The 18,009-nt window shown below is 42.3% G+C and overlaps 1 protein-coding gene across 3 annotated transcripts in view; it reads left to right on the top strand.

The window, feature by feature from the left end:
* The first annotated feature begins 336 nt into the window (after nt 1-336).
* The window catches only part of mta3 (metastasis associated 1 family, member 3), a 33,753-nt gene continuing 16,080 nt past the window's right edge, over nt 337-18,009 (top strand). For all 3 annotated transcript variants that reach the window (XM_072668188.1, XM_072668187.1, XM_072668189.1), the window contains exons 1-13: nt 337-590; nt 3,492-3,559; nt 5,771-5,864; nt 8,852-8,978; nt 9,758-9,821; nt 9,983-10,100; nt 13,261-13,363; nt 13,635-13,734; nt 13,859-14,047; nt 16,446-16,520; nt 16,632-16,690; nt 16,813-16,934; nt 17,407-17,564. In XM_072668188.1, the coding sequence (XP_072524289.1) occupies nt 563-590; nt 3,492-3,559; nt 5,771-5,864; nt 8,852-8,978; nt 9,758-9,821; nt 9,983-10,100; nt 13,261-13,363; nt 13,635-13,734; nt 13,859-14,047; nt 16,446-16,520; nt 16,632-16,690; nt 16,813-16,934; nt 17,407-17,564 (1,305 nt within the window). In that variant the 5' untranslated portion in view covers nt 337-562. The remainder of the gene's footprint in view (nt 591-3,491; nt 3,560-5,770; nt 5,865-8,851; nt 8,979-9,757; nt 9,822-9,982; nt 10,101-13,260; nt 13,364-13,634; nt 13,735-13,858; nt 14,048-16,445; nt 16,521-16,631; nt 16,691-16,812; nt 16,935-17,406; nt 17,565-18,009) is intronic.

Below are 18,009 nucleotides of genomic sequence, written 5' to 3'. Positions count from 1 at the left end.
CACAAATATGATCGGCTTAGGCAGCGTTACACAGTTCTCGCAAACATCGTCCTTCGTGCCCGCTTCTCTGCCGTTTCTGGCGTGCCGAGCCCGGGACAGCATTGATAGAGACCCTGTTCTCCCTATTACAGGTCAGTGGAGCACCAACGGGATTTTTAAGCTGGTATTTTAAGGCAAAATGCTACATATTGCTGCTTTAAACCCAAACAGAGTGAGCAGTACGTCTCTCTCCTCCCCTCCTGTCCCTTCCCCTCCCTTCCCCTCCCCTCCACCCACTCTCCTCCTCCTCCTCCCTCATGAGGAAGCTCCTCTCCCTCCCTCTCTCCTCTGAGTTACTGTATTGTACTGTGAATCTTAGGAGGGGGGCTCCTCAACAAAAAACACTGAAAAAAAAAGAGGGGGGAACAGAAAGTAGTCTCCCGCTCATCTCGTGGTTCACCCCCCACTTCTGCACCAGCATATATCGTTTTTATTAGTTATACAACATACACGTTTTTTTTTTAGGCATTTATTTATTTTTTTAGTTTATGGTCTGGTTTTTTAACACTCCGGGAGGGCAGAAATGGCGGCCAACATGTACCGGGTCGGAGGTATGTCAGTCTGATATTTCTGCTAGCCAAAACACGGCCAGCACACTTCTTCTGCGATGGGGAGTTTAAGCGTTACTTCAGCGGAACACGAACACCGGAGCACTTTACAAGGAGTCGGACATTCAGTAGATGTGTTTGAAAGGGGTCGATGAGGATTTGGGGGGGATATTTTGGGGATTGATGTGGGTCAGGCCTCTAAACTCTCGTAGTCGTAGTAGCATGCTAGCGGGAGAGCGGTGGTTGGCGATCCAGGTCCGGAGAGTGAAAATCCACTCCAGGATTTTGCTCCAACTGCCTGGGCAGCTGAGCGCAGCTCAGCTGCCCAGGCAGTTGGAGCAAAATCCTGGAGTGGATTTTCACTCTCCGGACCTGGATCGCGTCACCTCTGCGGGAGCGATAGCATAGCTAGCTAGCTGCACCAGAAACACCTCAATCAGCTAATCTGGTTATCAGACGCCTGGGGAACAGTCCAAAAATGGTTTCTCATAAATTCGCCCATCCTGCAAGCAAACTGGGTCTCCGTGTGAGAGATTTGAGACAGTGTGCCGTGTTTTGCAGGGCGCTGTAGTATTTCTTTGTGACCATTTCACCTCTGCTTGGCTCACATCCATTAGTTCTGGATCCTTAAGCTAAGTTAGCATTTTACAGCCTCCGTGCTCACCTCGACGCATCGTTAACATTAACCACCACCGAACCATCCTGATCGATTTTATTTAACGCTACAGACTTTCCTTCACCATGAATGAAGCTCTGCTATCACCTTTGCACTGGTCACATCTGCATTTTGTCCCATTTCTCGCCAGTCAGGCGCTTTAAGTCCGCCTTAATATTTTGGCATCACCGTTTAGTGCAATTAGCCGGCTACCAAATAGTACATTAGCTAGCTCTGCCAGGCTGGCCGACATTGTTTCATGGCGTCGATGAAGCTGTGGAAAGAAGAAAACGAGGCAGAAGCTTAAATGTGACAAACGATCCTCCTTTTCTAGTCCGGTTTGAGATGTAAACTCTAAACTCCTACAACGTCCCAAACTGCGCATTAAAGCCCCCAATTAGGCTCAGTGTATCGGAATGTGATGGACGGGCCTGTGTTATTAGCGTTGATACGGAGCCCCTATAGTAACAAGGTAAAATTAATATTTAGAGACCTCGGTTTAATAAATGTTTTCTCAATTTAACAAGCTGCTCCCACTTTATATTTCTTCTATTTTGTAATTTCATTTTTCTGCTTTATTGTATTTCTATCTCTGTGTTAAAATGTAAGGTTTTATTTGATCTGCTCTTGTTTTGCGATGGTTTTTATGCTTCTGTAACGTTAGACGTTTTTCTTTAGGATTAAGATTAGATCAGTCCATTTAGCAGTCTGTCTGTCTGCCTAGCAGTCTATCTATTTAGCAGTATTTGCCTAGCAGTTTGTCTATCTAGCAGTCTGCCTAGCAGTCTGTCCGTCTGCCTAGAAGTTTGTCTGCCTAGCAGTCTGTCTGTCTGCCTAGCAGTTTGTCTGCCTAGCAGTCTGTCTGTCTGCCTAGCAGTTTGTCTATCTAGCAGTCCGTCTGCCTAGCAGCCCGTCTATCTAGCAGTCTGCCTAGCAGCCCGTCTATCTAGCAGTCTGCCTAGCAGTCTGTCTGTCTGCCTAGCAGTCCGTCTGCCTAGCAGTCTGTCTGTCTGCCTAGCAGTCTGTCTGCCTAGCAGTTTGTCTATCTAGCAGTCTGCCTAGCAGTCCGTCTGCCTAGCAGTCTGTCTGTCTGCCTAGCAGTTTGTCTGTCTAGCAGTCTGCCTAACAGTCTGTCTGCCTAGCAGTTTGTCTATCTAGCAGTCTGCCTAACAGTCTGTCTGCCTAGCAGTTTGTTTGTCTAGCAGTCTGTCTGCCTGCCTAGCAGTCTGTCTATTTAGCAGTCTGCCATCTATCTATCTGTCTGTCTATCTTCTTAGTAGTCTGTCTATCTAGCAGTCTGCCTAGCAGTTTGTCTGTCTGCCTAGCAGTTTGTCTGTCTAGCAGTCTGTTTGTCTGTCTAGCAGTCTGTCTGTCTGCCTAGCGGTTTGTCTATTTAGCAGTCTGCCCATCTATCTATCTGTCTCTGTCTATCTTCTCAGCAGTCTGTCTGTCTAGCAGTCTGCCTAGCAGTTTGTCTATTTAGCTATCTGCCTAACAGTCTGTCTAGCAGTTTACCTATCTGTCTGTCTGACTATCGTCCTAGCACCCTGCCTAACAGTCTGTCTATCTATCTGTCTATCTATTAAGTCATTCCTTCTATTTAATAAATCAGTCCCTCAGTTTAGAGGCATGACATCAAGGTTAAGTATCTAGTATTATTAGTATTGTTTTTAAATATCATTTTTCTACCTTAATGCTTTAGGGACAACACACCATAGATTAGCCTGGAGTCAATAATTGAAAGGAACCCTGTGGTAATAAATAACCCTCTTCTCTTTTGCATAATGGGGGTTTATAGGTATCGAAACGAGATGAGTGCAGTTAATAAGTATGACTAAAATCACCATTTCACACGATAAACAATGTGCGGATGAGGTGGTTTTCTCAGAAGGTTATCTTTTTTTAATATCGCAAAACAGGACGTTTTGTCTTTCTGATTTTAGTCAGTGCTCGACCACAAAGTCCTGTCTGTGCACACTGTACTCTGTGTAGTTTTGGGATGATTCATGAGCTTCATTTAGGCAAGACTGTATTATTTTACTGAGGTCTGCTATGAATTCTGAAGCTTTAAGGGGGCTTTCACTGTACTGTTCCACTCAATAAGAAGCAATGTGTACATAAACAGTCACTTTTTCCTCTGCATACTTTCTTGTTTACAGGTGTGACCTAATGTTGTGATTGTTGCTTTTTGGATTGATAAGCAGGCAGTGCAAAATTAAATGCCATCTCTCTTTTTGTTGTTGTTGCAGATTATGTCTTTTTTGAGAATTCTTCAAGCAACCCTTATCTGATCCGGAGAATAGAGGAACTGAATAAGGTACAGCTCTATGGGGAGGATGGAAAGTAGCTGTTGTGGGTTTTGAACGAGAAAACAGAAACTAAGCCACCTCACCTCTTAGAAAATTACTTACTGGTTGTAGGGAATGTTGAATGAGCTGTTTATAAGGACTCCACAAAGTATTTCTTTGCTGCCTGAGAACTTCTTGCTTGTAATCTGCCACTGAGCAAAGAAAACATGCTTCAAATTTAGGTGATGAGGGAAAAATGATAAAGATTACCATTTAGATGAGTTGTGTAAACAGCTACAGCTTTTTGCTTTGATTGGTGCACAGCAAAAGTGGGATAGCCTACAGGTCATCGTTTCGAAGGTCTTTATTCAGATTTGATCAACAATAATCCTGCCTTCAACACTGTGAATGCATTCACACATGCTGAGTGAGTGCCTGAGAACCCAGAGGTAACTTCAGCCGGTTCTCCCCAATCTTTAGATTCTGCTCTGTTTTAGAGAGAAGAATATGGGGTCTCAGTTCTTAGGCTGCTAAAATGAACTAATTCCAAATGTTCATCCCATTCATATTAGTTTCCAATGAGAAATGTATTTTTTCTTAACGTGTTCATGTTTGTGCATGAAGTGTCTGTAATAGGATATACAGCAGCAGGTGTTAAAACTGTCGTTCCCGCGGCAACAGAAAGGTTACTTGGCGCACACCTGTACCTTGCCTCTAGCTGTATGTGCACAGTATAATTATTCCTCTCCATTTGCTTATACATTCAGTAAATCCCATACACACTCTTACTGTAGTGGAACAACAATGCTCAGTTGACTCAAAACATCAGAAAACAGATTATAATTTGCTCTGACGACTGATTTCGTTTACAGCCTTATGACATACTGTCCACTGTCAGGGTCCTGATACAATTCCATTTCTTTTTTTATCTTCCCCCTTTTGTTAATTGGCTAAATGACGTCTGTGTCCGTGCAGGTCACTCCACTTGAAATGTTGTATTTTTCAATCAACAGTAATCTCATTTTATTGCCATAAATTCAAAAAGATTTTTTAAAATACTTGCTGGTATCAGTAAAATACGCTGCCCACTGCAGTATCTGGGTCAGTCCACATCATCTTGATTTAACTTTTATCTTTTGGCATGTCTGTCAAAACTCTGGATTCACTTGTCCAGCAGATTTAATTAGCTTACAGCGCAGGCTGTTACTGTGGTTTCGCTTGGTCTGTTCTGCATGCAGGCAGGCGGACGTCACCATTAGTTGTCCAGTGCTGTGATGGTTTTAATGGGCAAAATGACAAGTGTTTTTTTGGGGAATTATGCTTTAATTAACTAAAGGATGGAGTATGGATTTGGTCATTTTCATTGGGCTATAGTGCAATCACAAAACTGAGTCTTGACCTATGTGAGATTTCTCTCAAAGGAAGTTAAGTGTGTAAAGACACCAGACGGACAGTATACTGGCTTAATTATTATACTTTTTGTGATAATGATGTGCTTTACCTCACAATACTGCCAAACTGACCTGAACCACTAAACCACACCAAACAACACTCGGCAAGGCAGTCTGTGGAGATTTTTCTTCCCCCTCCTGTCATTGAAACACCCTTACTTACTGACCTGTGCTCAGTATTGTCAGTTCTGAAATTTCCTTTAGGCCATTGCACTCTGCATTTAACCCATCTGTTGCAGTGAAAACACATACACACACTAGTGATTAAGGCAGTGAGAACACACATTCAGAGCTTTGGGCAGACACCTCAGCAGCCAGAAGGTTGCTAGTTCTGTCCCCAGGGCATTCTGGGTAATTCTTGAGTAAGGCACCTAACCCATGGGTGCTACTCCTGGTGATTGAACCAGCACCTTTTTCAGGCCCAAGCCCACTTCTCTTACAGGCAGCTGAAATCATGCATGATTTCTAAGGGTCCTCAGACAGTTTACAAGTCTGTAAAGCTTACAGTAGCAAGCAGTATGACTTATTAGGCAGCTCTATTAACACATGCCTGTTATGTGTTTTGTTTTTTTATTATTATTGTTATAATAATAATAATAATAATAATAATTATGTCTTGAATAATGCTAATATAGTTTAACATAGATGGTTTTATGTTCTGTTGATGTGTACATGCCTGATTGCCAGGTCTATTCTTTTGCTAATGAAACTGGTGTAAGGGACGAGACAGTGTGCATTTAAGTGTGATGATGTGACCTGATGGTGACCCAGTCTCCTGACTGCTTTCAGACGGCGAGTGGCAATGTGGAGGCGAAGGTGGTCTGTTTCTACAGGAGAAGGGACATCTCACAGAGCCTCATCCAGCTGGCAGACAAGCATGCGAGTAAGTGAGAGTGTGTGAAACTATGTAGTGTTTGGTGGCAGTGTATGAGCATGTGTTTTATTCAGGAGCATGCTTTAACAAAAACAGTGTATCATCCGATCTTTAAGTGCGTTCATTTGCATGGTAACCCACTGACAAATGAAGTAAATAACGTTAGATTTTCTGGTTACAGTTGCACCTGTCAAGGGGTGGGATGTACATTTTAGGCAGCAATTGAACAGTCAGTTTTTGCCTCAGTTGGAAACAGGAAGAATGGGCAGGCCACCCTGTCAAGGGCTAAATTGCTAGATTGCTGGTCAGACTTGTGACTTGGTCAGAGCATCTCCAAAACATCAGACAGGTCTTGTGGAGTTTTTTGTGGTATGCAGCAGTCAGTTCCTAACAAATGTGCTCCGAGAAAGGACATGGGCTCATGGGCACCCTAGACTAATTGATGCTTGTGCAGGCCCCACCTTACAACATACAGTACTTAAAGGATCTGCTGCTAACATTAGTCTTTGGGCCAGATACCACAGGAGACCTTCAGACGTCTTGTGCAGGCCAGGCCTCGATGGGTCGGAGCTGTTTTGGCCCAGCAAGGGGAACCTATGCAGTTTTAGACGTTTGGTTTTAATGGCTGATCAGTGTATATACAGTGGAATGTGAGTGTTTGGGTACCCTGGTTATGCTTTTTTGTTAATGCGAATAGTTACATGAGCAGAAGATGAACTGATCTCTGAAATATTTCTTTAATATTTTTTCTAGCCACCTTACAATCTTTCAGTTCTTGTTTGAAGAATGTTTACCCATTCTTCCTTTCAAAAGGTTTCTGGTTCTGTGAGATTCTCCAGGCTTCTTGCATGTGCTGCTCTTTTGAGAGCTAGCCACATATTTCTCATTATGTTTAGGTCAGGGGGTTATGAGGGCCATGGCAAACCCCGCAGCTAGCACCTCTTGAGGTAGTCCATTGTGGATTTTGAATCATGTTGAGGATCCTCATCCTACTGTTGGAAACATTTTCTCTTCCCCTTTAGCCTTTTACTGACGGTGTGCTTGTTGCTTCCAGAATTCTCTGGTATTTAATTAAATAAATCAAGTGAATGCGATGCAAGTGAAATATTCCCCGTGCCACTGGCTGCAACACAAGCCTGAAGCGTGGTCGATCCACTCAGTTGGGGAGGTGTTCTTTTAATGAAATTCTGCATGTTTTTCTCGACACATATCTTTGCTCAAAGTTTCATTTTAACATCATCTGTCCACAGAACTAATTTCCTAAACGCGTCAGTCTTGTTTAGGTGCTCATATGAAGACGGGCATTTGTGGTGAGGGTGCAGGATAGGGTTTTTTTTTTTTTTTTTTTTTTGGAATACTCTTGCACACAGGTCATATTTGTGCAGGGGTGTCTTCACAGTAAAACAGTACATCGCTACTTCTCTTAACAAACAAAACAACTCAAACCTGGCCACAATCAGCAAAGGTAAAAAAAAATGTATTTCATGAAAAGAACACCTTGCCAACAGTGAAGCATGTGGGTGGATCTGTCATGCTTTGGGGGATTGTGTTGCCACCAGTGGCTATGTCACAATTGTGTGTGTGGGATGGTATTCCACATAATACCAGCAGATCCTGGATGCAAATGTCATGCCATCTGTGAAAAGGGTGAAGTTGGAACGAGGATGACTTTTAAAACGGGATAATACTCCTTCAGAATCCACCATGGACTCCCAGAAAAGACATTAACTGAAGCTTTTGGAATGGCCTTTACCGTCCCATGACCTAAACGTCATGGAAAATTTGAGTGTATATAAAAATAAAAAAAAAGAAACTGTACACATTCATATTCTTTTTGTTATGAACAAATCTGGTGTTTTAGCATTAGTCTAAAACATGCAGTAGGTTGTGTTTTACTACTTTTCAATTATAAAAGTGTGTAGACAAATGGTATATGAATGTAGAGCGTGAAGGTTGTCAAGGGTCTGTGTGTCAGCAGGGGCCCTGTGATCTCAGAAGAGTTGTTAATACCAGACAGCCATAATTGGTTGCTGGGGTTTTCTAATCCATGTTTCACGGGGCTAAGACCACTTAAAAATTGATGTTGACGAGCCAGACTGAGTACTTTGGCATCTCTGGAATGCTTTTTTTAAAAGGCTTGCTTCGTTTAAACTTTACTCAACATGGCTTGCCTTTGGATATTGACTTAATGGACAGTTTTGCACTGCAGCATTTTAACTGTGCTGTATTTGGACACGCCATTTCGCTTAGATTAACAGTGGGAGACGTATATTAAATGTGAAAGTACTGTAGTGAAAATGTGATGGTGATAACATGATCAGACTCGACTTGACTTGTGTTAATAACTTTGTCACTTTAATCATTAGTCAGGGTGATTAATCAACTAATTCAGTGCAGTAATCACTGGCCTATGTCCTATTTTTGTTTGTGGTATAATAATTATAATAAGTAATAATATTACTATTATTACTTATTATTACCTAATTTTGTATTATCTTTTTTAATCAGTTGAATTAAAACAAAGTCTTCTGATCATTACTCATTTCCATTTAAAATGAATGTTTTATGGTTGTTTATATCCATCTATGTCATTAGCTTTTGTGTATTTTGAAGACGGGGCTTGCCTCCATTACTGCTGTTTTATCATTTTTCACTCAGAAAAATAAAGGTGCTTCAAATAGTTCTTTGAGTGATTGCATAGATTACATTTGATTACATAAAATTTTTTTCATAAGGTGTGTGTGCGTGTATATATGAACTTATGAGGTCTAGAGAACCTTCAAATGATGCAAAGGTTAATTTTTTGACCGACACAGTTCTTCATTGGAACCAAAAGTGGTTCTTCTATGCCCTCGCTCAAAGCAACAAGAAGAAGCACTTTCATTTTTAAGAGTGTAGATACATATTCTCTCTAATATTCTGTCATAACAGTCTGATGAATAAACTGAATATTTGGCACATTGTTTTGGTCTAATACTGTGTCTGTGTGTGCGCAGAGGACTTGGAGGAGGAGAAGGAGAGCCCTTCAGAGCCAGAGCTCAGTGAGAAACAGAAACACCAGCTCCGACACAGAGAGCTCTTTCTGTCTCGTCAGTATGAATCGCTCCCTGCCACACATATCAGGTAAGCGGACATACGTTCACACCAGCTCACTTGTAATGATTGTGTACATTGTCAGCATATGGCCACCATGTGGAGGAGTTGCTGTGATTAAGTTTGGACCATCTGAGATAGGTTGCCAGTGTTCACTCGCCACCTATAACCTCCATAGCTGCTGTTCTCCAGCTGCCAGTTCCTCAGAGGCTTCAGCGATAAATGCGTTAGCGGCATGGAGCTAAGTCTGAGCTTTTAATCAAGAGCAGTCAGCGTGAGCTGGGTGTTAGCTGAGACCCGCTGTTTGCTCCTAGATTGGCATTGGCCTCTAAAGAAAGGGAAATGTCACCCTATTCTTGCCGGTCTTTCTTCTAGGTTGTAGATTTTGTTTTTCTTTTTCTTTTCTTTGAGGAAAATTTAGTTATCATGACGGGCTTTTAACTGATGCATGAGTACTTGATTTCTTGTGGATTGCCAGAGCCAAGAAGACGTAATACAGAGATTTCTGTACTGCAGATATTGGAGGCTGCATCCATGGATACGCGTTTACTCCATTGTAGAAGCAGAATGGGGACTCATAATCTTCCCTTATCACCTCGCACCTCTTTCTCTTTTCTCACCTTTTTCACTCTTGTCTCGTCTCTTTCACACACTCACACTTTTTTCAGTAATCTTGCACCTCACATTACCCTCCTCCCCCTGCTGTGCTGAGGCCTGTAAGGAGGGTGGCAGGGCTGTGTATAGGGTAGAGAAGTACAGGGCATGTTTCAGTCTGTGATTCTGAAAACTGGTGTATGTCCCTTTCTCAGGGGGAAGTGCAGCGTGGCCCTCTTGAACGAGACAGAGTCTGTACTCTCCTATCTGGACAAAGAGGTATTTGGACACTGGCTCTTGTACACAGATTTATTTAAAAGAGTAGACTAAACCATGTTTCTGCATTCATTATAACTTACAGAATGAACAAAACAGGTCAAATCAGCTGCTGTTTTCCCAGTTTTTCATTCTCTGTCTTTTTCTTCCCATTTCTGTCTCAGGACACCTTTTTTTACTCGCTGGTGTATGACCCCACACAAAAGACTCTGCTGGCAGACAAGGGGGAGATACGTGTCGGCCCCCGCTTTCAGGCTGATGTCCCTGATATGCTACAGGAAGGTAAGCTGATCACAGGCAAGATCTGGCTTGCATACACCACCTGCTGACAATCTCAGTCTTTTAGTTTTATACTTGCAGCTTCATAAAATGTCAGGGTCATTTTTTGTTTAAATTTGTTAGTGTAAACTAAATGAATAAATCTGCATCACTAACAACCATGCTTTCATCAAAACAGTAGAACATGTTCAGTATCTGCCAGTAGGAGCTAGAAAATGCCATTTTCTCACTTGTATTCACATAGCTGCTGCAGTCATATACATTCTATACCTCCAGATGGCATTACATAAACAAACATATGACATACAGCATGCTTTAAAGAGCCCCAGAGAATGTCCCTTGCCTTTTTTTATAAAGAAACAAAGTAGTAATATGTAAACATTTAAAGCAGCATTATGCTAAAATGTAAAATTTATATTTTTTCCTCCTGGGCTCCCCCTACAGGTGGGGAATGTTCACTTTAATTCCATTGCAGTAAATACAAATTGTGCTTTAAGCATCCCCTAATTACAAGCTGAGAGATACAGAACCGACACCTGAAAGAAACTGTGGAGCGATGCAGTAAATAATAACACAATTTAACACAAATGACGTTATGCAGCGTTTAATGGTTCTCGCAAGAAAGCTTCATCCAAGTTACATAGGGCAGTAGGAGTGTTCCGGCCTGGAGTGCCAATGACTGCAACATCATTCTTCCTATTACAAGTCAATATACAGTTGAAGCTGCTATTGAATGGTAACATTGCTACATAATGTTGCATTAAAGTTTCAATATGTGCCCTTCACTGCCCAGTTTATACACAGATGAAAACATTGCTGCAAAACAGTCTGTTTTGAGTTCATTGCTTCTCTGAAGTCATGAGAACCAACTCCTTTACATATCTGCCTGTTCAGCCTACCGCAGTTTAGCTCCGCCAATTCATTCTGCAGTAATCAAGAGTGTTTCAGTTAGAGTACATTGTGAATTCTGGACAGTCGGAACTGAGCTCATTTATCTTATCAGTCTGAAAGGCACAGTATTGCAAACAGTCTCTAATTCAAAAGGATTAAGAGATATTGGAACATGGTTGTGAATAAATGAATTATGGCTGTTTCTGGTTCATAAACCCACACAAAGTATACAAAGATATCAGGAAAAAAAAGGGGTCATGGCACATATTGTCAGTCAATTTCAGTTTAATGGACCGAACAGTTGCAGAGCAGACAAGGTGTGTCTCATAAACATGTTCTGCAAATGGGTGGTTAAGAGTCATGCTACATTTATAAGAATATTATTTGTTTTATGCAATTTATAATCATGCAAATTTTATTTATTGATTTATTATGTTCTATGTAGAAATATTAGTATGCATACATTTCACAAATAATGTGCCTTATGTCAAACTGATCGATAACCCCAGAGTCTCTGTTATTATATTAGAGTTTGTTGCAATTTTGCAGCTGTAGCAAGTTGTTTTCACTCTATTGGCTTTCATACTGGAACTTCTTCCCTGGCACTGGGGAGGGAGGTGGCTGTTAAGGGTGGTGGTGTGTATTTGCGACTGCAAAATGTTGCGATAAGCTTGATTTGTGGCCACTGGTGCATCACAAAAAGAACCGTGTAGATTACAGTATCTGCAGCTACAACCAGCCAAGTGTGAAATTGCTCTTCTGACGGTCTTTGACTTCACCTCCCTACTCGAAACTCTTCTTCTCTGATTATGTCCCCCATGCAATGATCTGAACAACTCTTGGCTTGTCCTATTAAATATTAGAGTTAAACAAACTCATTAAAGGTATTTGCTTATCTGATTAAAAAAGCTCTTCACTGTCTGGGTGGGAAAACATGTCTGTGTGCTTTTAACATGGAGATCATCTTTGCACCCTAGCTGTGAAAACAGCACAATCATGGCAGAAAAGGAGGAGCAAATATTTTAATGACATGCATTTTCTTGCCTTATGCTTGTCAGTCTTCAGACAGATCAGACTGATGTCAAATAAATTGCAATATGGTAGGGAGATTAGTGAAGCTCAAATGCATAGCAAATAAAATGTCCATAGTGTTTAAGCCAAAGGTGCCCTGAATGGGTAAGCTTTAATAATTGTTGCAGACCGTACAATAGAGGTGAGTGATTACTGCTGGAAAGAATGATTGATTGACTTGTGAATTATTTATGCTGTACAATTTCTCACCAGTAGCTTGTTCTGCTATTGGGTGCCATTTCTACACATTCAATGTTTTCATTGGCGTATCAGTAGACCCTTTACTGCTTGCCTCCTATGCTGATGGAAACAGCCTCTACATGTCTCATTTGTCATGAGTCCTGCATTCACGTTTGGATTGTGAACAATTTCACTGTGGAACTGAAGTGAACTGAGTTTAGTTTCATGCATCAAGCCTGAAGAGGAGGGCAGTGAATCTCACCTTGTCTTGTCTTTGTGGCGGTTGACCTGCTAGAAGAAATTGACTGACTTGTATTCGAATCACACCATCTATCCCTGCCCTGGCTCTGCTTCAGCAGGTTGCTGCCTGAAAATACTGTGATAGAAATGATGTTTGTGTTTTGATCGTTTTGCCTCTCAAGTCTTGGGATGCCACAGCATGATGAGTTTCAGAGAGGAAAAAGTGAATGACGGACCCGCACTGTAGAGGGTTGATGCAAAGATCTGCTGTGGTTAGTAACTGATTCTTAGGTTTAGCTGAAAGAAAAGAGACTGACATTGGAGAAAATATTCAATGGAAAATAAATGTTTTTAAATGTGGGAACACCAGTTTGCAAAGCTGCTGTTTAACCCAGTAATGTATTCAGCCTGTAGGTCTAATCAGCCATTGAATTGTCATCCAATTACGTTTTTAGAATAATAGCAATGATGAATGATATTACAACAACATTAATATTTTTAAATCCATTACCTTGTGGCAAATCATTCTAATTAATGAATTACTCCTGTTTCCACAGTGACTGCAGGTGTATTGAGCTTCAGGTTTGATTAAGTCACTCTTCCTAACAAGAAAATGTGCTCTGGTTCTCGCCATACAGAATGATTTTTTAAGTATTGCAAATGAAGCTGACTCAGGCTGCTGCTGTGCCGGTTCTGAGTTTTTCACCATCCCATAAAATGAACCAGCTGCTACACCTGAAAATGAAATGAATAAGTGAAACTTTTTCTCTCTCCCAATCAGGAGAAGCAGATGACCGGGACCAGTCCAAGCTAGAAGTGAGGATGTGGGACCCAGAATGCCCTCTGACCAATAAGCAGATAGACCAATTTCTGGTAGTAGCTCGGTATGTATGCACTTTCTTGGTTCATTTTAACCTTGCTGTTCCATTTCAGTCATATACTCCTGACATTGCCATTTAAAATTATACATCTGTGTCTCAACTGTGTCTACATTTTCATTTTGTAAAATTATTCAGTGTTTATAATACATGTGTACATACACACAGTATGTGGCTAATGCAGTGTATTACACAGAGTGGGACTTTACTGCCTGTGGTGATTGATGTATTATTTGGAAGATTAGATTGTGTGATGATGGTATTATTTTGTGTGCAGGGCGGTGGGCACCTTTGCTCGCGCTCTGGATTGCAGCAGCTCCGTCAGACAGCCCAGCTTACACATGAGTGCTGCAGCGGCGTCACGGGACATCACACTGGTACAGCACCCTGTCTCACAGCTCTCAAAGTCTGTCTTCTGTTCTTATCCAGAATAGCAGAGACTCCATTAATTCTCTCTCTGGATCCTGCTCTCTGTCCTTGTCTTGTGCTGTTTATATGTAGTTCCACGCTATGGACACGCTTCATCGGCATGGCTACGACCTCTCGAGTGCACTGAGTGTTCTGGTGCCTCAGGGTGGCCCAGTGCTCTGTAGGGACGAGATGGAGGAGTGGAGCTCCTCAGAGGCAAACCTGTTTGAGGAGGCACTGGAGAAATACGGCAAGGACTTCAACGACATCCGGCAAGACTTTGTGAGTAAAAACCACACACAGGCACAGACGAGGCCTCTATACATAGATACATAGTGTTAAATTATCTTCAGGAACAAAAGAAAGCTGCGATTATTGAAGCCAGGTGAGCTGGGCTCTGTAGAGGTTACGAATGAAGCAGTGGTTACTGCAAAATAGAGATGAAGAGATGATGACAGGTTGAGTGAGTAAGTGAGTGAGTGATGGTCAGCTTTGTCTGTCTGACAAGTCAGGGCTCTAGGTGAAAATACAAGCCTGACCTTTTCTAGCCAGGTCGATTGAGAGGGGAGAACTTTTCATCATGAGTGTCTGCCCATGCGTGTGTGTGCAAGTCTGAAGGACTAGTGTGATAACATTCGTCACACTAGCAGCAGGGCAACGATCTGTGTGTGTTTATATTTATATATATCTCTGAGAAGTGACTTTCTTTACTCTGGAGACTTGATTTCTGAGGACGGAGAAGAATTGAGGTGCCCTTGGCCTGAACTGCACCCCAGGAGCACAGAAGCACCAGATGATGGCAGAAAAGCAAGCCGTTATTCAGACGCACGCTCCACTCATGGTTCAGTAGCCTGAGTGCTGTTCAAAGATGTAATCCCACTAAGCTCTTTTGGCCTTTGATGAGAGATGCATGAGATGAGCTTCGGGCTCTAGAGGTAAAGGCAAACTTGACAGTGGCTTGGCTCCTATTCCTGTTATTTTCCATTTTGTCTCTGGGTGGAAATCAGAAGAGTGCTGCAAGTTGTATGCTCTGATAAGGCAGTGTTAGTGGGTGCAGGTGGAGGATCAGGTATGTTGAAGGAGGCTGTTCTTTTTGACCTGCAGGGGTCCTGTGCCTAATCAAGCCTTCAGGCTGATTAGAGCACTGCTGATGGCTTCACTCTCGACATGCACTCTACCAAACACATCAGCTGCTCTCAGGCTAGAGCTGAGGATGCAGTGGCAGAGCCCTTTGAGTGTGCACCTCAGACTCTGTGACAAGATGAAGAGGGAATCTTTACAGGCTCTCGCTGTTTAAAGCTACCCTAGCCCTCACCTGGAGAGATGGGAGATGAGTGTCTGTCTGTAGGCTCTGAAAAATGACCATTTATCTGACCAGTGGTGGTCAATACCTTTTTCCTGGCCTAAAATCCGTGTCCTGACATGAAAAAGTGAGGTTGTCTGTTTTTAAAGGAAACATTAGAGTTTAGGGTGTTTTGAGTTGTTTTTTGTCCTCTCAGCAATCTATTAATCACTTTTAAAATCAAGGGTGCCAGTGGTAAGGATTAAGTGCTAGATATTAGGGAATCCTTAACTGCTTTTAGTATTCATTATCTGTGCCTACTTGGAGCCTAGGTGCTCATGAATAAACATGGGCATCTGTGTGCAAAGCCAAGTGCCTTAATGAAAATAAAGTAAACTAAGTGTATTTTTGAACTTGTTCTAGTCATCACAATCCACAAAAGAGCTACAGCAAACAACTTTTTTTATAATCATTCAGTGTTATGTCATCTTCAAAATGAAAAGCACTGATTTCTAGAAAGCTGAGTAATGGTCAAGGATGGTCAGGTTTTTACCCTGATCACCAGTTACCCAACCCATACATAACCCCCCAATGCAATGCTTCTGACACTGGAAAGCTAAAGACTGACACACATCTCCAACATGCATGCAGCCAAGTGCCTCTTTTTCTGAACTGCTGGGAGAGTGTGCTATGTACCCACTCTGGAGGGACCAATTGTGCTCTCTCGGGCCCTGCCTACTGATGGCCAGGATTCAAACCAGTGGTCCTCTGGTCATAGTAGGAGCGCATTATTCCACTGGACCACTTGAGGGCCCTGTAAACATTTCTATTTGGAGCAGTGGTGTCTCGGTTGTTAGAACATGGACTTATTGGTCACCGGATTATCCAGGTTCGCTTATCTGCCACTGTTGGGCTCTCAAAGTTATGGGTTCGATACCCAGGTTTGCTAAGCTGCCATTATTAGGTCCTTGAACAAGGCCCTTTACCCTCTATTCTCCCCGTGTGCTGCAGGAAAGGCTGCCCAAAACTCTTGGCAGATGTGCTCACTGGTTCACTGTTACCACTTTGGTATACATCAAAGTTCTGGTGCTGGTTCCTACGAAGTAGCAAACCTTTTAGGAATGGGCCCGCATTTCCACTGGTTAAAGAGCTCAACAATTACATGATTATGTGGATATGGGCGTTCCATCAAAAGGTGGTTACTGGCAGTTTGCACATTTCCTTGAGCACTGCTGTTGCCGAGGTCCGTGCACCAGTCAACTGATTTGCACCAGTTAGTTTGTGTCTGGTTTGTATGCAGCGCTATGTTGCAGTAGCCATTAGAAAGTTCAGCAGGGGTAGATATGGACTCCAACACATGTCGATCCGCTCACTTTGTGGCTTTCTTTTTTGTTTCAGCTCCCTTGGAAGTCCCTGACTAGCATTATCGAGTATTATTACATGTGGAAAACCACAGACAGATATGTGCAGCAGGTGAGCAAATCATGAAGTATATTTATATGTGATTGAGCACCAGACACAATCAGAAATTCATACATTTAAAAAACAGTACTGCAGCTCTCAAAGTTTTGTTTATTTCTGTAGAAACGACTGAAGGCAGCTGAAGCAGAGAGTAAACTAAAACAAGTCTACATCCCCACATAGTAAGTGTGAACGTTGTTCCCCCAACCTTCTGTTTTCTTGTGCTTTTGGACTGTCCACTCTAATTAAACTATACAGTGTGATTGGTTATAATGAATTTCTTCTGTCTGATTTTCTTTAACAGTAATAAACCCAACCCTAACCAGATTTCCGTCAGCAATGGCAAGATGACCACCATGAACGGTGCAGCAGGGCCGGGCCCCTTCCACACAGCTGGTGGTGGCCGTGCTTGTGAGAGCTGTTTCGGTGAGTACCTCAGGGCACTCTTCATCTAATTACAATCAATAGTAGTTCAGACAGTTCCATGCTGGGCTGAAGGTTGCGTCCTGTAGTCAATGTGGAGAGGTGTTCCATCGTATGCTCATTCAAGTCCTAATTAGTTTCACCAAGCTGGCACACTGTGACCCATGTGATCAGCCTGGATTTAAAAGAATCAATAATGACCGTTCGGGATGAACCCTGAACAAAGTTCTTTGGGACTGTTTCAACATGTAATCCGTTGCTCCTAGACCTTTGATTGTAGCTTAGAGAGTTTAAAGAGCAAACCTTTAGTCCAGGCTAGTTTAGTCCATTAGATTATGAAGTGCAGGAGATGCTGTGATCATAATTACAAGTGAACTTAGGAAACCTTTAGCTTTTTACAGATCAAACAAAATTGTTGTTTTAACAACTGAGATGTTGGAGTAAGACTTTGTGCCTCTCTCCTTTTCTTCTTCAGCCATGCAGTCTCCTCAGTGGTACTCCTGGGGTCCTCCGAACATGCAGTGTCGTTTGTGTGTCTCCTGCTGGATGTACTGGAAAAAGTATGGTGGCCTCAAGATGCCAAGCAGAGCTGAAGGAGCAGAAGAGAAAACGCCTCCAAGCCCTGCTTCAAATGTAAGCACCTGAGATCTGTGAATGTGGCATACAGTCATGCTTTAGAGCATTAGACTGTATGAGAAGGTGTTTGGCTAATAGATGTCAGCAGTCTTCTGCTTATCTTTTCAGATAGTCGTTCAAAAATGATATTGTGAGCAGTGTTGCACGACATTGGCTGACATGAAATATAAGCATGCAGATTCAGTGAACTCATTAAAATCAAAGAAAATTAAGCTACATTAAGTTGTATACACACACCCATAGCTTGTCTAGTCGTTGTAGGAAAGTATTGCCAATAAATTAAGACTAGGGTGTAGATGAACATGAACATATTGGCATTATGCCTCATGCCCGGTGTGGGCTAGAGGGATATAAGCCCATCATCATTGAGCTGTGCGGCAGTGGAACTGTGTTCTCTCAAATGATGGTGCTTCATCCAGTACCTTTCAGAGGAGATGTGGTA

This window comes from Salminus brasiliensis, chromosome 22 (genome assembly GCF_030463535.1).
Source record: "Salminus brasiliensis chromosome 22, fSalBra1.hap2, whole genome shotgun sequence".
NCBI lineage: Eukaryota > Metazoa > Chordata > Actinopteri > Characiformes > Bryconidae > Salminus > Salminus brasiliensis.
The sequence above is the reverse complement of the archived record's forward strand: the minus strand, read 5'-3'. Positions and strand labels throughout refer to the sequence as shown.